At 39.4% G+C, this 25897-nt stretch overlaps 1 protein-coding gene across 1 annotated transcript in view; it reads right to left on the bottom strand.

Moving 5' to 3' along the window:
* Positions 1-24175, bottom strand: part of parp2 (poly (ADP-ribose) polymerase 2) — a 52699-nt gene extending 28524 nt beyond the window's left edge. Inside the window, exons 1-10 of the mRNA XM_039745757.1 lie at positions 23882-24175; positions 23289-23475; positions 22805-22941; positions 18379-18585; positions 17972-18157; positions 16589-16659; positions 12391-12441; positions 8259-8355; positions 8101-8176; positions 5709-5808 (exon numbers count right to left, since the gene is read on the bottom strand). Coding sequence (XP_039601691.1) covers positions 5709-5808; positions 8101-8176; positions 8259-8355; positions 12391-12441; positions 16589-16659; positions 17972-18157; positions 18379-18585; positions 22805-22941; positions 23289-23475; positions 23882-23930 — 1161 coding nt within the window. The 5' untranslated portion in view covers positions 23931-24175. The remainder of the gene's footprint in view (positions 1-5708; positions 5809-8100; positions 8177-8258; positions 8356-12390; positions 12442-16588; positions 16660-17971; positions 18158-18378; positions 18586-22804; positions 22942-23288; positions 23476-23881) is intronic.
* Positions 24176-25897: the final 1722 nt, after the last annotated feature.

Below are 25897 nucleotides of genomic sequence, written 5' to 3'. Positions count from 1 at the left end.
AAGCCCATATGCAAGATTTGCAAGAAACTCAACAAAAAACATTTTGAAAGGAATCTTGTTTCCAAATTATGGGAACATTATAAGAATAAACCTGTAAATTATTTCATTGGCAGTAGGAATGTGGCAAGTATTTTTTATTATTTTATTTTTTTTTTAATAGCCAGTTAAACAATTGACACACCAAGACTGGGGTTTGATTACTTTTACCTGCAGGTCAATTTTATTCTGTGCAGTTCATTCAGAGCCAATACTTTTTATAGCACTATAGGGACTCAATCAAACTTTTAAAACTTTGCCATTAAATCTGCTGCTGTAACTCGTTACTTTCTTTTGTTGTGTGTGATTCTAATATTATGTATTTCATCATATAGTGGCCTGCATAATGTTTGGGATAGAATCACATTTTTCCTAGACTGACCACCTGCTCAGGAGTTTAAAACTGCAAATCAAACAATTCAAACTTGATTAAAAAGTGCACAATACAGACATCATTTTAAGGGTATTTGCATAATTTCAGTCACAGTATATAGAAATGACAACCCCTTTTAAACTGTGGAGGGGTAAAAATTAAGGAAAAATGTGTCTTTGTCCCAAATGTTATGAAGGGCACTGTATTTACCATATAATGTAACATACTGCTACTTTCAGTGCTCAACTACATAAACAGTGGTGCTAAGCCCCTATGTGCTGATCTACTTCCAGCTGTGCTTCAGTTTGCATATTTAGTACGTTAGAGCACATCTGCAGCTTAACAAAAGTACACAGAGGACCACATTGAAATGACTGAAACCTCTACAATTGGAGTTTATTTACACAAAAAATGCAATGTGCACAATTTAAGTGTGTTGTTTTCTGAACAAAAGACCACATTAATAACCTTTTCATTGGAATATTTTTAATGTTGGTTTTAAAAATCCCATGTATACTGCTTACAAAACTATTGAATTAACAGTTAATGACATTTGTAACATTTCATTGTACTACCTCAGCAAGAGTATCTGTTTCCATGTATTACTTTTAATTGCTTACAGAATTGTACTCTACAACACTTTTATAAAGGACTGAAGTACTTAAAAGTACTTGCATTTAATGACTAAAATTTCTATTATTTATCAATGGTAAGATTTTAATTTATAGAGAATTGATTTAAATATGTTTTTGAAGTATTGAAATTGAACTTTGAAGTTCTGGTATCATTACAAACCTATGACTAACAAAAAACATATAATGCCGTTTTTCTGCCTACCCTTCTTGGGCTTACCTAGCACAAGTTTTGGTCTTGTGTCTAGCAGATTCATTTTTGTAACATAATTATTTTTAAAATCACATCTTTTTAAAAAAAAAAAAAAATTACTGCATATAAAGTAAAATTGCTAATTTAGTTTGTGCATTTTGCTTGGTGCTACTTGAATATGTTTTGGCACCATGGTACAGGCAGTGCTGCTGCCTCACAGTAAGGAGACCAAGGTTGGCATCCTGGGTCCTCCCTGCGTGGAGGTAGCATGTTCTCCCTGTGTCTGTATGGGTTTCCTCTGGGTGCTCTGGTTTTCTCCCACAGTCTCAAAATGTGCATGTTAGGTGAACTGGCAATCCTACTTGGCCCTGGTGTGTGGTTGAGGTTTGTGTGTTCACCCCAAAATAGTCTTGCGCCCTGTCCAAGGGTCTGTCCTGCTTTATACCCTAATGCTAACTGGTACTGGCTTAAGCAGACACCTGTGACTCTGCTCAGGACTAAGCAGATTAGAAAATGACTGACTTTGGTACAGGAAATGATTGAATCAACTTCTATAAAGATTCTCGAATGACTCTTACAGTAGTGTTGTCAATAATCTGTGGCTTTGGACTATGAGCAGGTCACTTCACTTGCCTAAGCTGTAATTGCAAATTCAAAAAGAAATGTAATCAACTGTATCTCAAATGTTGCAAAGTGGCTTTGGTTAAAGGCATTAGCCAAAAATGTAAATGGCATGTACGATTATGCACCACCAGCTTATTTTTACCTAAATTTCACTTTGCTTTATTATGTATTGCCATTTAGTTTCTTACAATATTTCTGTATTAAATGGCCATACACTAAAACCTTTGTTTTTACTCTACAAAACTTTAAAATCACCATCTCTAAAGCAACTTGTTCATTTTTATTGTTGCTTTCCACACTTCTAAATCTCATAAACTAAATAGGCGGCCTGTGGTTCATCAGCTAAAATACAATGGAGGAAGAAACATTAGCTCATATTTTTGCTTTCAATTCATAAAACATGTTTCTTTCTGCAGTATAAATTGGCACGTGAACTCCAAAAGTTTCAGAAAAAGTAGCTTTTTATTTAAAAATCTGCTTGTAACATTCAATTAAGTACAGACTACAATCATATATCAAATGTGGCACAATTATAAAAACTTGGCAGTTCTGTGGATTAAATATTGCTGAAAGAATTTTCTTAAACGATCAGATTGCATTTTGCAATTTGCAATACTACAAAAGAAAGCTAGGTTTTGTGAAGCGTTTACTTTGGCATGCCACATTTACCACTGAAAGGTATAACATTTAAAAATCTTGCTTAAAGCTTGTGTGTACCAATTAAACATGTGTATGCATTATACTAAAATAAAGATAATTACATAACCTGATTTAGTAAATAACTTGGCACTGATAAAGTCCAGAAAGGAAATATGTATTATTATAAACTTAAAACAACAGTGTAGCAATATTATGGTACTTTAAATTATAAGATCACAATTTAAACTAAAATGAACCACAGGATTAATTGTATGTTAACCTTGTGCGTAAATAAATATCCTATTGTTTTTGATAATGACACAATGTCTAAGAGTTGGAAAAGACATGGTAATGGCACAAAAAGCAACCACTAATTGATGATTGATCCCACAACAGGGATTGCTGTCTTTGTTGAGGGATATCCAAGAGTGTTATTTATCCCTCCCAAATGATGTAAAACCGGAGACAACATGGCAGAAAGGAAGACATAAGATGCCGGGAATTCAAAACATAAAAACAGGTTCTCCCTTTCCTCAACTGAATGTTAACATTGAGCTTAAACAAATATTCTATTGTTTTTGATAATGACACAGTATCTAAGAGTTGGATGCCAGGAAATCAAAAAATAAAAACAGGTTCTCCCTATCCTCAGCTAAATGGACAGATGCTTAACTGCAATAGCGCTTATTTTACAGCTGTGTGTTACACTCAGTAACATGTGCCATATCTTTGCTCAGGGATCACCAAGAGTGTCAAGCAAGCAGATATTCTTCTGTGACAGCACAGCTGGGAGGTATACTTGGGACAGAAACTTTCAAGCAGTGGGTTTTTAAGACCGACCTTAGTGTGCCTGCTGCCTGCAGGTAACTCACTGCAGGAAAAGTGCAAATTGATTGAAAATGGTAACAAAGTCCATGGTAGGAAGTACTATGCCTCACTGTTAATGATGGCTGTTCTGAATTAAGAGTTTAAAAATGGAAATCATGAGATTAAAAATTAATTTGGTAGTTTTTTTTTAGGTTATTATAATTTTTATCTGTAGAAATAATAATAACTTATTATAAGAACTCGGATTTCTGCGGACAATGGGTCTTTTAATTTAAAGTACATGCTTCCTCAGTTTGTTTGCCCAGTTGATTTCATACAAGGGACGCTATTGGCGGATGGCTTAGAAGCTACCCAATCAGAGCATGTATTACGTATTAAATAAAACTCCTCAATGATATACGATGTGCTTCCCGAGCGGTGCTTGATTGTTTGCTTTTCTCTGTCTCTCTTACTCTCTCTGACATTCTCTGCGCCTGACGGAGGGGGTGTGAGCAGAGGGGCTGTTTGCCTAGACGATACGGATGCTACTCTAAAAAATGCTGAAAGACTACCTTCACATTGCTCCCTTCTTTGCGGCTGCTTTATCGGTGCGCATACTTAAAAACCCAACAGCACGTATTGATTTTTTGATTGTTTTGCTTTTCTGTCACGCTCTCTCTCTCTCTGATATTCTCTGCTCCTGACGGCGCTCCTTTGAAGAGAAGATACGTTTGCATTCTTTTAATTGTGAGAAAGAACTGCCATCTCTGTCTTGTCATGGAGCACAGTTTAAACTTTTGACTAAAGGGTGTTATTTCATGTCTAGAGGGCTCTAATATTGTTAACAGTGTGGGAGAGTTTATAAGGGATTATTAAAATATATAAAAATAACCATACATGTGGTTTCTACTTCGCGGATTTTCACCTATCGCGGGGGGTTCTGGAACGCAACCCCCACGATCGAGGAGGGATTACTGGGTTCTGGAACGCAACCCCTGCGATTGAGGAAGGATTACTGTATTGCAAAATTTAAATCAGATACTTTTTGGGTGTATGTTCTGAAACCAAGGAATACCAAACTCAACTATTTAAAATAACCTGAAAAATAATTAAATATCTTGTGTATTGAACAAGCAGCAAAAACAACCTTTTATTTAGTTTTTTTTCACAAGTCACATAGTTATGTAGTTACATAACAGCCACCCATGCGGTCAAATTAATTACTGACTTTTGAATACAGAGGGAAGGCACAGAATGACTTAAGAATATATTAATATCAAAGAACACCCTTTGCATTCAGAACAGCTTTATTCCTTTTTGGAATTTGGTCACACACTTCCTGAACTGTGTTAAGTGGGGTACTGTACCTGTCTCTAAAGAAGAAAGAAGAGATGGAAATCTTACTTGGAACAAACGTTTAATGATGTTTATATATCGCACCAGACTATGGCCTTGGAAAGCATTTGAACTCATTCTGGTGTTCATGAACCCACTCTTGTTTACTACACAGTTTGGTAAGTCATCCTGGAATAGGGAACACCATATTCTAGCTTTGTGAAGCTTGCATTTTCGTTGAGACCAGATCACAGAGGTTGTGGTTCACCATTTGCTGTAGTATATGATGAGCTATTCTTTGAATTGTCTAAGCCTATTTGCAAACTTTGACCTGGGACCACGGTTTCTCTTTGCTGACACAGTTTTTCAATTGTTCTGTACATGGTGTCATTATTTCTCAGTCACAAACCTATGATAAATGAATTAATTTTTGACTTTGGGCACTGAAATTTTGGTCTACTTGGAACTTTTAGTTCCCTTATGCTGCTATGAAAGCTTACATATCAAGGTGGTAACTGTCAGAACACAAATTGTATTTCATAATTGGCAATAAACCTAATGTGACTCACCTTTGCAACTTTTATTTCTAACTGGGGTTTAGTTACTTAAAAGTTAAACTCCTTTTACACATTATGTTTCAGGTATTTTGTTGACCCCTATGTATCATATATAAAATTTGCATTTATATATGTTTTGCTTTTTTGGTCTTAACAGTTTTAAACTACTAATGAAAAAAAATGTAAGCGAGTTATCGGTGCCACTACTGGGTTGATGATTGCAAAGTATTTAACTGCAGTACATACTTAATAATCTAGTCTACATGATTTAAGTGGCTGCATTAAAAGACCCCGTTTCATATCCGTCGATCTGTCACATGAGCAAGCAGTGTTAATAAACCCGCGTAACAGGCAGCAACCCCACTTGACCTTTAAGGCTATCCAAGTGAACTGTATTTCAGCACACAATGCCTGATGCTTTGGGCATGCCTACACTCTAGTGAGTTAAATTATTTGGGTTAAATAGGTGGTTTCTCCTAAAATGAAAGATTGTAAAAACTCAAATTTTTTACCTTGTTTGTGCTGTAGTCCATCTTTACAATATCGTATTTACCAGTAACTTTTTCAAAATGTTCTCTGTTGTCCCACTCATTCTTAGTCTTATCAAGAAATCTTTTTATAAGAAAAAAAAAAAGAATCAAACTTCAGTTTGTTTTATTCCAATTCAGACAATTGTTGTCAGCCTTAATTAAATATAAACTATAAATTTGGTATTTTTCAAGGGCAAGTTATTTCCTCACAATCAGCGTATAATTTGCCACATAAAACCATTTTCATGTGTGTTAATTCAAAAATACTCCGTTCTTGCATCTTACAATGAGGCTTACAGAACCCTAAGTCCAAACATGATTGAAAAAGCCTTAAAATTAACCAAATAACAACAAATTTGAAGTGGCAAAGGTTTTGATTTATGAAAACGTGCCCTTACATTTATGATGCATCCTCATAATAGAATGAAGCTAGAAATAACCAATTGATTACAGATTCTTAGTCCAACCTTCTCGAGGTAAAGATGCATTTCTTGCTCTTTTATTTGCCTGCAACGTTATAATAACACCAAGCTCATTACAATTTGTGTAGTCATTTTTCACTAGCTACAGTAGCCGTCACTGACGGGTTAAGAGTATTTATAAAAATATTTGTTATCTCTAGACCTACATGTACCTTTAGTGCCTTTCCTGACGACTCTTCCTGCATGGCCCATACACCACTACTACTCCACGTACATCTCACACTCTCAATTCCTCTTTCACCATGTCACCAAAGCCAAACTGACTAATCACACCAAATCCATACTTAGCCAATCAGATTGTTCCGAGAAACTGGGCACACAAACCTTGGCACATTTTATTATACAGTAAATAGGATACAAAGCAAGATGCACAATGAGTGGCAGCACAGTGAAAATAGAATGTAGGAGTTTCATCATATTTTACACACATAACAGAAACTCTGAACTGAGCTGATTACACTGCATTGCATTTTTAGTAAAAGCCTTATATTTTTAAAGTGCCAAGCCACTTTTGCTGCGTCTTGCATATGCACAATCACAAATCAGAAAAAAGTTGATTGAAACGGCCAAAACAACTGATTTTTTTTAGTGCATTACGAATCAATTATGCAGATGACTGTAATAAAAGGACCGAGCACAATGTTTATAAATATGTAAATTCATTGACTTTCGTAGTAATCAATCTATAAAAACATGCAGAAAAAACATAAAACTTTGGCTTTGCAAAAGGAAGGACAGACCACTCTGCCTATGTTAAAAAATCTACACTGAACTATCAGACTTAAACCAGATTACACTTGGGTGAATTGGCATTGCTAAAGTAGCCCTGTAGTGTTTGTGTGTTTGCACTGTGATGGACTGTCATCCATTCCAGGACTGATCCTGCCTCGCATCCAGTGCTTTCTGGGATAGTCTCCAGTGGGACAGCAACCCTGCCCTGGATAAAGGGGTTAAAAAGATGGATGAATGTATGCAGGATTTGAAGTGGGGCAGTACACACCAACACCCCATACTGACTTTCTCCCGTTCAAGTACTGGATGCACGCCTATAATGTCTGCTCAGTTCTTGTCACTTCACTGCCTGCTACACAAGCTTAGTATTCTCACTGAAGCACACCTGCTTTAGCAATCAAGCTGGAGCAAACAGTCTATCCATATAGTGAAAGAAAATATGCAATTATAATTGTGAATTTTTAAATTATTATTATCTACCTGCCTACAAAACAGATACAGCAAGGGTACCACAGAGTAAGGCAAAAGGTGAAGTTGGTGAAGATGTGAGGCGCACAACCAAGTTTCCTTTTAAAATGGCTCAATCTCACAAAAAAGGTTAGCTTTATTCCTTCTTAAAAGAACATGGAAATGCTGTTATGCAATGTGTGCGTAACCTCAATATGCAAATCAATGCTCAATAACATTTTGGCTAAAAAAAAAAAAGCTTTAAATCTTACAAAGAACATCTTTTCTTTTTCGTCATGTATGAACAAGAGTTTCCTTTGAGCCCCATTATAACATGCAAGAACTGACCATTAAAATTTACAAAAAATGCTTCACTTTAGAACAGAGTTTTTATGTGGCAAATTAACATATACCATTGACTATGAAGAAATAACTTCAACAATGCTGAATGTATGCTTTAATTCTGCCAAACTCTTTCTCAATAAACTTTCCAACAAGATGAAACAACTATTAACCTTGGATTTAAATCTGTATTTTCATTTTTTATTGTGCACTTTTGGATATTCTTTGGAAGCTTGAATTTTAGTCTCCAGAAAAGCCTACAAAGACTTCATACTGTACATATAGCATAGGCAACATTTTCAGTAAATTACTAGAAAAAAACTACTAAAACAGGGATGACATTTAACTTTCAATAGACATTTACAACTTACTTCTTTTTAAATATGTTTTTGGCCTTAAGAAGGTCCCCCCCACAAGTCACTAGGGAGGACTGTCCAACCTTGCCAACTGGGGAAAATAAAAAGTCAAGAATCAAGGATGGATCAATGATCATTAAATAACTCACACAGACTGTGTTAAATATCCTTACCTCTTCCCCATCTCATCCAAACACTGAACACAAGTTCACTGTCATCTTGCAGTAGCTGTATGAGGTAGTACTTGTTGTTGTTGTATTGGACATTGGTCTAATATGGACACAGAAAAGATTTGTTTATTCTCAATTTCTTTTTCTCTCTTTTTAGGAAAGAAAGATTCAAACAGAAATACACTTCAAAAACAATATGGGCACACTATACTTTTTTTAACAGCTAACCATTACCCTCTTACAATAACAGTTCCAATAATTTTACTTTCAAGTTTGGTCTAAAACTATTCATCAGTTTAAATCACATGCGATTTTAAGAGAAGTGGAATGCAGGTGCATTTTTTTTTTGTGTAACTCGTTCTACAACTGAATGTGTCCAAGAATGTGTAACTACATCTGAATCAGCTTTTTTCTGCTGAAAAATGAGAACTTAATGTTATAGGTAATATGTATCTCCCCATGGGCTCACCACCTATGGGAGAGGCCAAGGAGGTTGGGTGCAGTGCGAGTTGGGTGGTGGCCGAAGGCGTGGACCTTGGTGGTCTGATCCTCGGCTACAAAAACTGGCTCTTGGGACGTGGAATGTCACCTCTCTGAAGGGAAGGAGCCTGAGCTAGTGCGAGGTCGAGAGGTTCGGCTAGATATAGTCGGACTCACCTCGACGCACAACTTGGACTCTGGAACCAATCTCCTTGAGAGGGGCTGGACTCTCTACCACTCTGGAGTTGCCCCGGTGAGAGGCCAGCAGGTGTGGGCATACTTATTGCCCCGACTGGAGCCTGTGCATTGGGGTTTACCCGGTGGGCGAGAGGGTGGCCTCCCTCCGCCTTCGGGTGGGGGAAGGGTCCTGACTGTTGTTTGTGCGTATGCACCAAACAGCAGTTTGGAGTATCCACCCTTTTTGGAGTCTCTGGAGGGGTTGCTAGAGGGCATACCTTCTGGGGATTCCCTCGTTTTGCTGGGAGACTTCAATGCTCACGTGGGCAATGACAGTGAGACCTGGAAGGGCGTGATTGGGAGGAATGGCCCCGATCTGAACCCGAGTGGTGTTTTGTTATTGGACTTCTGTGCTCATCATGGATTGTCCATAACGAACACCATGTTCAAGCATAAGGGTGTTCATATGTGCACTTGGCACCAGGACACCCTAGGCCTCAGGTCGATGATCGACTTTGTGGTCGTGTCATCGGACTTGCGGCCATATGTCTTGGACACTCGGGTGAAGAGAGGAGGAGCTGTCAACTGATCACCACCTGGTGGTGAGTTGGCTTCGATGGTGGGGAAGATGCGGTCAGACCTGGTAGGCCCAAGCGTGTTGTGAGGGTCTGCTGGGAGCGGCTGGCAGAGTCCCCTGTCAGAAGTAGCTTCAACTCCCACCTCCGGCAGAACTTCAACCACGTCCCGAGGGAGGTGGGGGACATTGAGTCGAATGGGCCATGTTCCGTGCCTCTATTGTTGAGGCGGCTGACCGGAGCTGTGGCCGCAAGGTGGTGGTGCCTGTCGTGGCGGCAATCCCGAACCCGTTGGTGGACACCGCGTGAGGGATGCCGTCAAGCTGAAGAAGAGTCCTATAGGACTTTTTGTCCTGTGGGTCTCTGGAGGCAGCTGATAGGTACCGGCAGGCCAAGCGGAGCGGCTTCGGTTGTTGCTGAGGCAAAACTCGGGCATGGGAGGAGTTTGGAGAGCCATGGAGAGCGACTTTGGACGGCCGAGGAGATTCTGGTCCACCGTCCGGCGTCTCAGGAGGGAAGCAGTGCAGTGTCAACACCGTATATGGTGGGGATGGTGCGCTGCTGACCTCGACTTCGGGGCGTTAGGGTCGGTGGGAGGAGTACTTCAAGACCTCCTCAATCCCACTAACATGCCTTCCAATGAGGAAGCAGAGCCTGGGGACTCTGAGGTGGGCTCTCCCATCTCTGGGACTGAAGTCACCGAGGTGGTCAAAAACTCCTTGGTGGCAGGGCCCCGGGGGTGGATGAGATACGCCCGGAGTTCCTTAAGGCTCTGGAAGTTGTAGGACTGTCTTGGTTGACACGTCTCTGCAACATCGCATGGACATCGGGGACAGTGCCTCTGGATTGGCGGACCGGAGGGTGTGTTCCAACTATAGAGGGATTACACTCCTCAGCCTCCCTGGAAAAGTCTATTCGGGGGTTCTGGAGAGGAGGGTCCGTCGGATAGTCGAACCTCGGATTCAGGAGGAACAGTGTGGTTTTAGTCCTGGTCGCGGAACAGTGGACCAGCTCTTCACCCTTAGCAGAGTCCTGGAGGGTGCATGGGAGTTTGCCCGACCGGTCTACATGTGTTTTGTGGACTTGGAAAGGCATTGACCGTGTCCCTCGGGAATCCTGTGGGGGTGCTCGGGAGTATGGGGTACGGACCCCTGATAAGAGCTGTTCGGTCTCTGTACAACCGGTGTCAGAGCTTGGTCCGCATTGCCGGCAGTAAGTCGAGCCCGTTTCCAGTGAGAGTTGGACTCCGCCAGGGCTGCCCTTTGTCACCGATTCTGTTCATAACTTTTATGGACAGAATTTCTAAGCGCAACCAGGGTGTTGAAGGGGTCGGTTTGGTGGACTCAGGATTGGGTCACTGCTTTTGCAGATGATGTTGTCCTGTTTGCTTCATCAGGCCGTGATCTTCAGCTCTCTCTGGATCGGTTCGCAGCTGAGTGTGAAGCGGCTGGGATGAGAATCAGCACCTCCAAATCCGAGAGCATGGTCCTCAGCCGGAAAAGGGTGGAGTGCCCTCTCAGGGTTGGGGGAGAGATCCTGCCCCAAGTGGAGGAGTTCAAGTATCTCGGGGTCTTGTTCACGAGTGAGGGAAGAATGGGCGTGAGATCGACAGGCGGATCGGTGCGGCATCCGCAGTGATGCGGCTCTGCATCGGTCTGTCGTGGTGAAAAGGAGCTGAGCCGTAAGGCAAAGCTCTCAATTTACCAGTCGATCTACGCTCCTACCCTCACCTATGGTCATGAGCTATGGGTAGGGACCGAAAGAACGAGATCGCGAATACAAGCGGCTGAAATGAGTTTCCTCCGGAGGGTGTCTGGGCTTTCCCTTAAAGATAGGGTGAGAAGCTCAGTCATCCGGGAGGGGCTCAGAGTAGAGCCGCTGCTCCTCCGCATCGAGAGGAGTCAGATGAGGTGGCTCGGGCATCTGATCAGGATGCCTCCTGGGCGCCTCCCTGGTGAGGTGTTCCGGGCACGTCCAACCGGGAGGAGGCCCCGGGGAAGACCCAGGACACGCTGGAGGGACTATGTCTCCCGGCTGGCCTGGGAACGCCTTTGGGATTCTCCCGGAAGAGCTGGAAGAAGTGGCCGGGGAGAGGGAACTCTGGGCCTCTCTGCTTAAGCTGCTGCTCCCGCGACCCGACCTCGGATAAGCGGAAGAGGATGGATGGATGGATGGATGGTAATATGTATATAGAATTTAAATTTGTGTAGGCTACATCAAGAAAAAAACATTTCATATACACAGATATGATGGCTAATTGCTATAATAGTAACAATTGACTATAAAACTATTGAACTGACAGTTTACCTATCAACCCAATAAAACAAAGATAGATAGATAGATAGATAGATAGATAGATAGATAGATAGATAGATAGATAGATAGATAGATAGATAGATACTTTATTAATTCCAAGGGGAAATTCACATAAAAAGTAGTAAAAAGTGTCCAGGGAATGACTCCACATAAAAGAAACTGATAGGAGTTAACAGTGAAATGGAGAAAAATAGAGAAAAAAAGGTAGAAAGATAAAGTCATACACGCAGCTGCTGGAAATGCTCCCACTCGCGGCGGCGCCTGAATCACTGATCTAATGTTCATTCCATGCAGACAAACCAACACAATATACACCAATTTGGAGATTGAAAAAGTAATCATGTGGGAAAATCCTGGTATTTTTTTAACAAGTGCATAAAAATATTTGAATGTTGTAGTATATGCATATTGTCTTATTGCTATAAATTTATTTTAATGCCAACAATTATTAAAAGCATTATTGCTGACACACAAAACAAAGACTACAATTTACCTTCTACCATGCTTTCTATATGAAAATTTGTACCTAAAGCTTTAATAGTTTAATTAATATTTCAACATAATCTATACCTTTATGGTTTTCTTACCTGATTCAACATGACGTCATATATATCATCACCTTCACAATACACACGTGCCTAGGAATACAAAAAAATTTTTTACAACTAATGCAAATCACAGACTGCATGTCAAATGAACATAAAAAGTTCACTGAATTTAACATTAATAATCAAAAAACCCTAACAAACCCAAATAAACCGTGAACCCTAGATGAAAACAACCCACACATACCCATAAAAGAAAACAAATAAAATTACACAATGGATCTCGATGAACAAAATATTCAAGTGGGAAATCTTTACAAGTAATACCTTGTAACTCCAATCAAAATCACCAACCCATTGTGGGCCGAATTTAACATCACACTAAAAATCAATAACAAAAACTGAAATCATAAGCTGATCCAACTTGCATGAATTTCATCAAGGCTACTCATAATGTGACTCAGTAGTGTGTATGGGCTCCACGTGCATGTATGCACACTCAACAACATTTAGGTTTGCTCATGATGAGATGGCAGATGTCCTGGGGGGATCTCCTCCCAGACCTAAATGAGGGCAGTGAGCTCTGGGACTCTCTATGGCACTATTTGTGGCATTATAGGATACACCCAATACATAATGTCACAGTGGTTCTCAATTGGCTCTGGCTACATGAGGCTGGCCATTGTCCTGCAGCAGGAGGAACCCAGGGCCCACTGCACCAGCATAACATCCGACAATGGCTCTGAGGAATTCACCACAGTACCTAACTTCCAAGCTTGTGGAGGTCTGTGCCATTCTGCAAGGATATACCTCCCCAGACCATCGCTGACCCACTGCCAAACTGGCTGGATGATGAGGCAGGCTGCATAATGTTCATCACGGTGTAACCAGACTTTTTCACATCTGTCACATGTGTTCAGTGTGAACCTCTTCTCATCTGTGAAGAGAATGGGGCACCAATGGCGGAGCTGCCAATTGTAGAATTCTCCAAGATGCTACACAGTGAAGAGCTGTGAGCACAGGTTTCACTAGAGGACGTTGAGCCCTCCCTGCCACCCTCAGAGTCCGTTTCTGACAAATCTTTTTAGAAACATTCATGCCAGAAGCCAGCTGGAGGTCATTTTGTAGGGCTCTGGCACTGCTCCTTATGTTTCTCATCACACAAAGGAGGAGATACCGGTCCTGCTGCTGGGTTGATGCCCAGTTACTCTGACTTCATAAATCATGGAGACTTTAGAGAGACTGGTCCTTAAACATCTGGATCCTAGGCAGTTTGCCCATCAGGCAAATATAGATGAGGAGGATGCTCCGATTTATATGCTCCAGAGCCTACTCCGACTTTGACAAAGCCAGCACCACAGTCGGGATACCATTCTTTGATTATTGCAGTTCCTTTAACACCATTCTGCCTTATCAACTGGGGAATAAGCTCAAGGAATTGAATCTTGATTCCCGCACAATCTCCTGGATTATGAACTATCTGACCAAAATACATCCGTTTATGGGTCTAGAGACTGTGTGTCAGAAATGTTGGTGCACAATACTGGAGGCACCTCTGACGACTCTCATCTCCCTTTTTCTTTACCCTCTACACAACAGTCCTGCTAAGCACAGTAACAACCCTTGCCATCTACAGAAATTTTCAGATCAATCATCCATCATAGGCTGAATTAATAATGATGAGTCACAGTACAGGAAGGTTTTGGAGGACTTCATCTTGTGGTGCAGGAGACTGCATTAATAACGGACAGGAGTCAGAGTATAGGAAGGCAGTGGATGACATCTTCTTGTGGTGCAGGGACAACATGCAACTCAACATTAGCAAAATAAAAGAGCTGGTGGTGGACTACTGGTGTGCCAAGGAGCCACCGAGACCAGTCAACATACAGGAAGAGGACATGGAAGTGGTACAGAGTTACAAATACCGGGGGGTTCACATAATCAACAAAATGGACTGGTCTGACAACACAGTGGCGCTATACAAGAAGTGCCAAAGCAGACTGTACTTCCTACGGAGACTCCGGTCTTTTGATGTACGCAGCAAACAGCTGAAAAAGTTCTACCTCAACTAAGGAAAGTAAAGTCTTTTAATGTATGCAAGCAAGCTGCTGGAAAGTTCCATCAGTCCATAGTAACCAATGTGTTGTTTTACACTGCACTCTCCTGGGGAAGCATCTTGAGCTCAAAAGCATAATCCTGAACAAATTTATCAGGAAAGCATGCTCAATCACAAGGCAAACCCCAAACACACTGGAAGCTGTTATGGAAAGGGGGATGGTGGCAAAACTGGATGCCACTGAAAAATACCTCCTCAATGTGGTACTCTAGGAGTCTGCTGGGCACTGCTATCAGGCAATTCAACACTTCATCCTGATGTAATCATTAAGGTCATTATTAATTATCTGCACAATATACATGTACCAATTGATTAAATTATTAGCTGTATTGTTTATCTTATGAGTATACATATGTTTGTTTTTTTTTATTTCTGCTGCTATATGCATCTGAATTTACCTACAGGATTAACAACATTTACCTAATCTAATCCAATACCATAACAAATGATATATATTCCACACCACTGTTGGTACTCAACCTTATTGCATCAAAGTAAAGCCCAAGAGAAAAACTGAATGTGTTCCATTCTCAATATCAACCTAGAAGCAAATACAGTGGGTACAGAAAGTATTCAGACCCCCTTCAATTTTTCACTCTTTGTTATATTGCAGCCATTTGCTAAAATCATTTAAATTAATTTTTTTCCTCATTAATGTACACACAGCACCCCATATTGACAGACAAAAAAATTTTTTTGAAATTGTTGCAGATATATTAAAAAAGAAAAACTGAAATATCACATGGTCCTAAGTATTCAGACCCTTTGCTCAGTATTTAGTAGAAGCACCCTTTTGAGCTAATACAGCTATGAGTCTTCTTGGGAAAGATGCAACAAGTTTTTCACACCTGGATTTGGGGATCCTCTGCCACTCCTCCTTGCAGATCCTCTCCAGTTCTGTCAGGTTGGATGGTAAACGTTGGTGGACAGCCATTTTTAGGTCTCTCCAGAGATGCTCAATTGGGTTGAAGTCAGGGCTCTGGCTGGGCCATTCAAGAACAGTCGCAGAGTTGTTGTGAAGCCACTCCTTCGTTATTTTAGCTGTGTGCTGAGGGTCATTGTCTTGTTGGAAGGTAAACCTTCAGCCCAGACTGAGGTCCTTAGCACTCCTGAGAAGGTTTTTGTTGTCTCCAAACACTGAGGAGAGGCAAGACACATGACAGCCTGCATGGAGTTTGCTAAAAGACACCTGAAGGACTCTGAGATGGTGAGAAATAAGATTCTCTGGTCTGATGAGACTAAGATAGAACTTTTTGGCCTTAATTCTAAGTGGTATGTGTGGAGACAACCAGGCACTGCTCATCACTTGTCCAATACAGTCCCCACAGTGAAGCATGGCGGTGACAGAATCATGTTGTGGGGGTGTTTTTCAGCTGCAGGGACAGGATGACTGGTTGCAATCAAGGAAAAGATGAATGCGGCCAAGTACAGGGATATCCTGGACAAAAACCTTCTCCAGAGTGCTAAGGACCTCAGACTGGGCCGAAGGTTTACCTTCCAACAAGACAATGACCCTAAGCACACAGCTAAAATAATGAAGGAGTGGCTTCACAACAACTCTATGACTGTTCTTGAATGGCCCAGCCAGAGCCCTGACTTAAACCCAATTAAGCATCTCTGGAGAGACCTAAAAATGGATGTCCACCACCGTTTACCATCCAACCTGACAGAACTGGAGAGGATCTGCAAGGAGGAATGGCAGAGGATCCCCAAATCCAGGTGTGAAAAACTTGTTGCATCTTTCCCAAGAAGACTCATGGCTGTATTAGCTCAAAAGGGTGCTTCTACTAAATACTGAGCAAAGGGTCTGAATACTTAGGACCATGTGATATTTCAGTTTTTCTTTTTTAATAAATCTGCAACAATTTCAAAAATTTCTAATAAATATGGGGTGCGGTGTGTACATTAATGAGGAAAAAAATTTATTTAAATGATTTTAGCAAATGGCTGCAATATAACAGAGTGAAAAATTGAAGGGGGTCTGAATACTTTCCGTACCCACTGTAAATCACCTTACCAGCACTTATTTGTACTCTTGTCACAACTATCTGCAAAATTAGCTTACCCCTTTTAAGTTTCAGATGAAGAGGCAAGAATATATAATAAATTCATGGATTAAATTACCTTGCCTACTTTAGTTTTGCATTCAGGATCCACTGGTACTCTCCCTTTTAAAACGACCTTCTTCACAACTTCTGCCAAGAGGGAGAAAAAAAAATCCAACACAAGTTGAACCTTTTGAAAAATCAACTTTATAAAATTCACATTCTACAAACAATCTAAAACATTAAATATCTTTCTGAAGTAAATAAAGAGTGCACCGTGGGCAGGAAAACTGCAGACTGGCTTTAGCTTCTAGTTCATGTGGGCAGTTTGAAGCAAGAACTGAACGTATTGTATTGCCAACAAGCCTCTGAAACTTCTTCTCAAATAGTACAGGAACTTTTCTGTTCCTGAAACTACTAATGTAAGTATTGTTGTTACTGTTCTACGGTGATTAAGAATTTCATTGTACAATGTACTATGTACACTACATATTTATATAATGAAAATAAACTTGAGCTTGGATAGTTGACAGAAACTAACTACAGAGTGAACAAAACTTTCACTTATAAAAGATCAGTTTAGCACTACAAATTAAATGAATATGGTAATCTATACCAGTGTTTCCCAAACTCGGCCCTGGGGATCCCCTGTGGCTACAGGTTTTTGTTCCAACCAGCTTCTGTTTTTAATTGAACTCCTGGGCTAATTAATTGAACTGATGATATTTCCCAGGTTCTGGGTTTAGGGAACAATATAGAAATTAAAAAACTGAGTTCACTAAAAAAAAATATTAAAATGTACCAAGCAGTTATATAGGAATAATGTCTTTTTTTTTCTTTTTAACAGTATTTTCATCTTGATTTTCATTCTACTTTTCAAGGTGTTCTAATTGTTTAATCAATCCATTATTTACTAATTAGTGGGTCTGACTCTAACGTAGTTGCAGCCTTTGATTATTCCGTGTTGTTTGACCGCGTGTCTGCTCTGCTCGTTTTTAATTGTCATTATTAAGATATAATGAAGGGGGAAAAATGCACAGAGAAAGGGCAAAGTATAATGAAATCAAAAAAGAGAGTTAAGCATTTAAATCTATAGCAAAAGCAGAAATATTTCTAAATGTCTTATAAATGTACAAATCATGCTGCTGTGCTTTTCTGAATGTCGAATAAAAGAAAAAAAAATACCAGCTAATTAAGTGTTCAGTTTTATCAGGTGTTGTCACTGATTAGGAATCTGGTTGGAACAAAAACCTGCAGCCACAGGGGGTCCCCAGGATCGAGTTTGGGAAACACTGATCTATACAATCTACACAAAAGTATAAAAGTCAAACTCCAAAATAATGTACATACACAAGGAGGCATGCACTACTCAACTTTATATATAAACACACACATGCATACATAAACACACACACATAAAAATATAGATTTTGGTAATTCATTCATAGATTGGTTTTACTACCATTCTTATCAGTGTTGCTAACAGGAACAGTAGAGACTCTTCTATTTTTGCCACTTCTTCCAGTAACATTCTTCTTCTTCTTCTTCGGAGAGGGGCCATCATCTTCTTCATTTTTTGAAGAATCAGAGACGGATACACGGGTAACGCCATCACCATTCTCACTGGTGGAAATTGGTATCACTGCCACTACAAAAACATATTGGTCTGATCACACATTTTTTAGAGCTTACATCTACATAAACCAGAGAAGTAGTTCAACTACCAACTACAAGTTGAATGAGAAATCTGAAATAACTTTTTTAACTAATTTGAAATGTACTGTAAAGAAAGAATACTTCAAGAATAATTAAAGTAAAATATAAGAAGTCTACTTAAATCATTAGCAAACAGTCTAATATTCACCATACCAGACTCCACACGTTGAATTCTCCGTTCAAATTTAGTCTTCTTGTTTACTTGCACCATTTTTACCAAGTCCATTATATACTGATTCCTCTTCAAAGCAAGTGTAAGACTTTTCTCATTTTTCTGCAATGCCTGCTCAAGCTGCAAAGATGTCCTAGCCTCATAAGGTATCCAATCTCCATCAGATTCCTCCCACTGCCAGCTAAAATCTTAATCAGACAAGATTTGGTTACGTTCCATATTAGTAGTATGTTAATTTACAATATGAACTACTATTCCACCTACAGGTGCATTTTAATAAACTAGAATATCATCGAAAAGTTAATTTATTTTAGTAATTCGATTCATTACACACAGAGTAATATATTTCAAGCGTTTATTTCTTTTCATTTTTCTGATTATGGCTTACAGGTAATGAAAACTCAAAATTCAGTATTTCAGAAAATTTGAATATTACATGAGACCAATAAAAAAAAAATATTTTTAATACAGAAATGTTGGCCTACTAAAAAGTATGTCCATGTACACACTCAATACTTGGTCAGGGCTCCTTCTGCGCTCGATCGATAGATACTTTATTAATCCTAATGGGAAATTCACAATTACTGCATCAATGCAGCGTGGCATGGTGGCGATCAGCCTGTGGCACTGCTAAGGTGTTATGGAAGCCCAGGATGCTTTAATAGCAGCATTGTTCGGTCTAGTGTCTCTCATCTTCCTCGACAATACCTCATAGATTCTCTATGGGGTTTAGCTCAGGTGAGTTTGCACACACTGGACCTCAAGCAACTTGGGATTCTGTGCCTCTCCGCTCTTCCTCCAGACTCTGAGCCCTTGATTTCCAAATGAAATGCAAAAATTTACTTTCATCTGAAAAGAGGACTTTGGAACACTGAGCAATAGTCCAGTCCATTTTCTCCTTGGCCAAGGTAAGACATGTCTCTAGTTCAGGAGTGGCTTGTCAGAAGGAATGTGTCAGTTGTAGCCCACGTCCTGAATATATCTGTGTGTGGTGGCTCTTGAAACACTAACTCCAGCCGCAGTCCACTCCATGTAAATCTCCCCCAAATTCTTGAATGGACTGTGCCTCACAATCCTCTCAAGGCTGTGGTTATCCCTGTTGCTTGTGCAGCTTTTTATGCCACATTTTTTCCTGCCACTCCACTTTCTATTAATATGCTTGAATACAGCACTCTGAACAGCCCAGCTTCTTTAGCAATTACTTTTTGTGGCTTATCCTCCCTTGTGGAGGTTGTCCATGACCATTTAAAGGCTCAGGACACCTTTGCAGGTGTTTTGGGTTAATTAGCTGAGTGGAATGTGACACCATGAGTCTACAATATTGAACTTTTTCATAAATATGCCAATTTTCTGAGATACTGAATTTTGGGCTTTCATTACCTGTAGTCCCTTAATTAGCAAAATGAAAAGAAATAAACTCTTGAAATATATCACTGTGTGTAATGAATCTATATAATATATGAATCTATATAATATATGAGTGTCACTTTTTGAATTGAATTACTGAAATAAATTAACTTTGATGATAACTTAATTTATTGAGATGCACCTGTATGTTGAAATATTCCCTGAATTAGTGCTAAATTAATTAAAGCTGCTACTAAAGTCAAGTACACCCTTAAAGATGTTATTCAAAACACACACAAACACATTAAAACCATCTTCTCACAACAAAGAATAAAAACCTTGATTTAAGATACAGCTTATGTCAGATATTTACATACACTTGGAGTGAATTCTTTTAAAACTCAGTTTACAACCCCTCCACAGATTACTAACAAAATACAAAGCTGGCACATTTGTGCAGGGCAAAACAAATTTTTTCCAACAATGTTCACTGACAGTATTTCACCTTGTATTTACTATATCACAGTTCCAGTAGGTCACAAGTTTAAATACACTTTATTAACTGTACCTTTAAGCAGCTCCGAAATTTCCAGAAAATGATGTCAAGCCTTTAAGCAATTAGACAAGTAGCTTCTGAAGGCCAATTAACCTAACTGGAGTCAACATGTGGATGTATGTTAAGGCCTACCATCAAACTCACTGCCTTTTTGCTTGACAATGTGAAAATTAAAAGCAATCAGCTAAGACTTCAGAAACAAAAATGTGGACCTTCTCAAATTTGTTCCAAATGTCTGGAGGTTCCATGTTCAGCTGTACCAACGGTACTAAGCAATTATAAACACCATGGAACCAGACAGTCATCAAACCACTCAGGAAAGAGAACCATTCTCTCTCCTAGAGGGTGAATGTACTTAAACACAATAAGGGCCAATCAATCATAGAACAACAAAGGACCTTGTGAACATGTTGGAGGAAACAGGTAGTAAAACAAGTCCTATGTCAAAATAATCTTATGCTACAGGGCCACCATAAAAAAGCCAGACTGCAATTTGCAATGGCACATGGGGACCTCTAGTCTGGTGAATCCAACATTGAACTGAACTGTTTATCCATAATGACCATTTTTGTGTTTGGAGGAAAAAGGGTGTGGCTTGCAAGCCAAAGAACACCACCCCAACTGTCAAGCATTGGGTGGGAGCATCATGTTGTGGTGGTTCTTTGCTGCGGGAGGGACTGGTGCATTTTAAAAAACAGATGGCATCATGAGAAAAGAAAACTACATAGAGATGATGCTCAGTTGTAAATGGGTTGTCCAAATGGACAACAACCCCAGGCATATATCCAAAGTTGTGGCAAAATGGCTTAAGGACAACAAGGTCAAGGAATTTGGAGTGGCTATCAAAAAGCCCTAACCTCAATCTAAATGAACATTTCTGGGCAGAACTGAAAAGGCCTGTGCGAGCAAGGAGGCCCACAAACCTTGTATTTATATTTAATATGCCACACCTGACAAGGTTAGAAATTAACAATTCTATTTTAAAAATTAAGACAAAATTTATTCTTACATAATATACTTATTAATTTTAAGTGACACTGTCACACAAATGGATATAGCACACATTTACACTTGCAATTGTTTCATTAAATCTTCTGTTTTAAAGTAATACCTTCTTTTGAAAAGCATGTTTACATTATTTGTTGTGACGTTTTAATACATTTAAAAAAATCAGACTTTTTGATAAAAAGTGTTATTAGAACCATTTTGACAAGAACTAGTCTTCAACAAACCTTGTTAATAATAAATATCCAATTTTCCCAGAATAACATGTAATCAAGTTTTGAAAGTCCCTAAAGTACTACCACAGTCCACCACAATACTTGGCAATTTATTCCAAGTATTTAATGATATCTGTTATGGAAAAAGATGATCCGCTATGGGAACCCCTAATGGAAGCAGCTGAAAGATGATTTATGGATGTCTGTATGAAGGAAGGGCGGCACGGTGGAGCAGTGGTAGCGCTGCTGCCTCACGGTTAGGAGACCCGGGTTTGCTTCATGGAGTTTGCATGTTCTCCTCGTGTCTGCGTGGGTTTCCTCCCACAGTCCAGAGACATGCAGGTTAGGTGGATTAGCAATTCTAAATTGTGCCTAGTGTGTGCTTGGTGTGTGAGTGTGGGTATGTGTATCCTGCGGTGGGTTGGCACCCTGCCCTGGATTGGTTCCTGCCTCGCATCCTGGGTTGGCTGGGATTGGCTCCAGCAGACCCCCCATGACCCTGTGTTCAGATTCAACGGGTTGGAAAATGGATGGATAGATGGATGGATGTATGAAGGAAACTTTCAGAGGTATTTTTTGGGTATTTAGTACACTGTATTAATTCCCAAGAGGAAACTGTCTTTTTGCATGATCTTTGGAGATCAGAGCGCTGGGTCAGATCTCTTCAGGAAGTAACAGGATTTGAACCAGCAACCTTTCAGGTACCACCAGCACAGACCATTAGCCTCAGAGCCACCACCATATTAAATAATATCAAGATATAAACCAATATTTACCCTTAACATGTTTTAACCTATGTGACTTTCATCTGTGTACTTTAAGAACTCAGATTAAAATAAAAGCTATGATATAACGGATTGATTCACTTCAGAACTCTTCCTACCCAACCAGTATGGATTGCAAACCAAGACCTAAGTCTGAATGATCTGAAAGATGATAGGAGGGCACTTGGACACACTCTCAAAATTTCTGATCTATCTAAAATTTCCAATTAACTAGGGACAAGGCCAAAAATTTAAATAATTACTATACTGAATTATTTACATTATATCATGAAACAATCTTAATAACATAAACTATATGTGAAATGTAACAATTTATGAACAGCAAAAAAGTAAAGCAAGTAATTGTGATACATCCTAATCTGAACTAAATTTGTCCTGGATAAGCACATTAATTAAATGATATTAAACCTATTCTTGTTTCTTTGATAACTCCACAATTTGAAAGAGCCTGACAACAACCACTATATTTATAATTCTTTTTCTTCTAAATTGTTCTTACATTTGCTGTGCTGTCGAACTGCGATTCTTATTTTCCTTTTGACACCTGACTGTATGTTCTGCTGGGTCATATTCTTTAAATCTACTTTGAGCCCGTCTCCGGAGTCAGGTGTCAAACTAACTGAGGACTTCCCACTTCTGAAATGGGTAGAGAAAAAAAGAAGTTACAGAAAGAAAACTTAAAACTTTTTAAAGTGTAAGACTCAATCAATACTGTCCAAGCATAACTTTATATTACCTTTTATATCTGTACAGGATTAAATCACAATTTTATGTGTTTTATGGGCTGAGAAATGAGAAATTCAAATATGTTATTAATTATTAAAAAAATGTTTAAAAAAATGTAAGAAACCAGAAAAAAAATTTGATAAAATGTAGCTTTTTTGCACCAACAAACTAGTTTGTCATTTTGGTTTTATTATTAATTTCCTCTGGAGTGCTGACTGTAACTTTTGTTTCAAGAGTTGTACTAAGCTTTAGCCTACCTGAAGGCATCTGCGATCTGAGAGTTTAAATGATCTGAGAACACACTCCAGTCACCAGGTTCATCTCCTTCCCACTCCCAACGCATATCCGAATTTGACCTCTCGTCGTCATCCTCTTCTTTTTTCACGACCACTGCGGGTTTTACATCTTCATCATCCTCCTTCTTTATCTTACGCTTTTGCCCAGCTAAAATATTAAAAATTGGCAAATTATAAGTATCATATCAGCAGAAGGTTCATGTGCGTACACAAATTTAAACCTAACCTAGTAAACCTGTCAAAATCTTAATCGTAAATCTACAAATCAAAAATCTATATAACTAACTTTAAATACGTAATCGATATTTCATTTACCTACGTTTATTACATGTTGGAAATTACTACCGTATTATACAAAATATATTTTAGTAAGACTGAAATAAGAATACCAAGTTCAATTTTAATAATTCAAGTCACAACAAGTGGGGCGGTTTTTAGTACCATTATGTAAGTAAAACACCTCGTATTTATTTATTAACGTTTAAACGCAATTCGATAATCTGCCACATCTTTCATATTCCAACGAGTTGATTAAGAGTTTTATAGTCCCGTACCTCTAACTGTGGCCGCCTGGGTTCCACTGCGACTACTCCTTCGGGACATCACTGCTAACGAGTTAAACCAGGACCAGGAAGGCTGTGTTCACTTCGCTACAATAACCGTGACTCCCTGATAAAGGTCCGTTTACACTACATACGGCGTCACCATCAACGTTCTACAGCTGCAGCATTACTTTAAACCGGCCTCGATTCTGGCAAGTGTGAGAAGAAAAATGTGCAACTGTCTTTAAGAAAGAGCTAGAACAAGTCGAAACCACCTCGTGGGGGAGAAAGGAGGGAAAAGAAAATAAGAAACACGAACGGAGGTATATGGGCGTTACTCACAAAAAAAGTAGCCAATTATCTTTTGATATAGGCGTGTCTAATCCAGAGCTCGCGTGTTGATTGGACAGATTTACATCATTTTATGGTAACCAGAAACAAACTGTACTGGAATACAACAAAACATTTTAAAGGGGAATTGTACCAAATTGTATTTGAATCATAAATCGTTATACAACAGAAACAAAAGTAAATAGCCCAGAATTTTAAAAAAATCTAGTTTCTAATCTGTAACGATCAAATGATGTATTTTTAATTCGCGTTATTTCGTGTTGCGTCATCAACAGAAATAAAAAAAAATCCCAGTCGCACTCGACTTTCCTACGGAAACGTATTAGGGCCATAGTGAAGAAAAGAAAATACGGGCACAGTGAAGAAAAAAAAACTATGTCAAGAATAAAGTCGTCGATATATTGACTTTATTCTCGACATTTCCACTTTAATCTCGATGTTTACCAATCACCGCCTCAGTTCCTATCCTTTCTTTTTCTTTCTCCACATAACCAATCACCACACGATAAACGTCTTTGTGAAATTAAAACTAGTTATAAACTCAGACCACGGAGTGTTTGGAACTTTGAGAATTTTTTGTTGTATTGTTGTAATTATGCCGTCCATTCAGGGTTGCGCCCATCCCAGCATGCATCGTGTGCGAAGCAAGAACACATCCTGAACGGGGCGCCAGCACATTGCAAGGTGAATACGAGCGCACACTTACAGGTGCCAGTCATAAAATTAGAATATCATGACAAAGTTGATTTATTTCAGTAATTCCATTCAAAAAGTGAAACTTGTATATTAGATTCATTCATTACACACAGACTGTGATGTATTTCAAATGTTTATTTCTTTTAATTTTGATGACTGTAGAGAAAAGCCAAGCAAAATGACACCTTTTATTGGCTAACTAAAAAGATTACAATATGCAAGCTTTCGAGGCAACTCAGGCCCCTTCTTCAGGCAAGATTCTACATTCATAATGGCTAACACGGTACAACAACCTAGTACTAATTTTCATAATTATAACTGTCAACTAATGAAAGTCCCAAATTCAGTATCTCGGAAAATTAGAATATTGTGAAAAGGTTCAATATTGAAGACACCTGGTGCCATACTCTAATCAGCTAATTAACTCAAAACACCTGCAAAAGCCTTTAAATGGTCTCTCAGTCTAGTTCTGTAGGCTACACAATCATATGGAAGACTGCTGAGTTGACAGTTGTCCAAAAGACGACCATTGACACCTTGCACAAGGAGGGCAAGACACAAAAGGTCATTGCTAAAGAGGCTGGCTGTTCACAGAGCTCTGTGTCCAAGCACATTAATAGAGAGGCGAAGGGAAGGACAAGATGTGGTAGAAAAAAGTGTACAAGCAATAGGGATAACCGCACCCTGGAGAGGATTGTGAAACAAAACCCATTCAAAACTGTGGGGGAGATTCACAAAGAGTGGACTGCAGCTGGAGTCAGTGCTTCAAGAACCACCACGCACAGACGTATGCAAGACATGGGTTTCAGCTGTCACATTCCTTGTGTCAAGCCACTCTTGAACAAGAGACAGCGTCAGAAGCGTCTCGCCTGGGCTAAAGACAAAACTGCTGAGTGGTCCAAAGTTATGTTCTCTGGTGAAAGTAAATTTTGCATTTCCTTTGGAAATCAAGGTCCCAGAGTCTGGAGAAAGAGAGGAGAG

Source organism: Polypterus senegalus, chromosome 1, assembly GCF_016835505.1.
Source record: "Polypterus senegalus isolate Bchr_013 chromosome 1, ASM1683550v1, whole genome shotgun sequence".
NCBI classification, from domain to species: domain Eukaryota; kingdom Metazoa; phylum Chordata; class Cladistia; order Polypteriformes; family Polypteridae; genus Polypterus; species Polypterus senegalus.
This window is presented reverse-complemented; position numbering and strand designations above follow the sequence as displayed.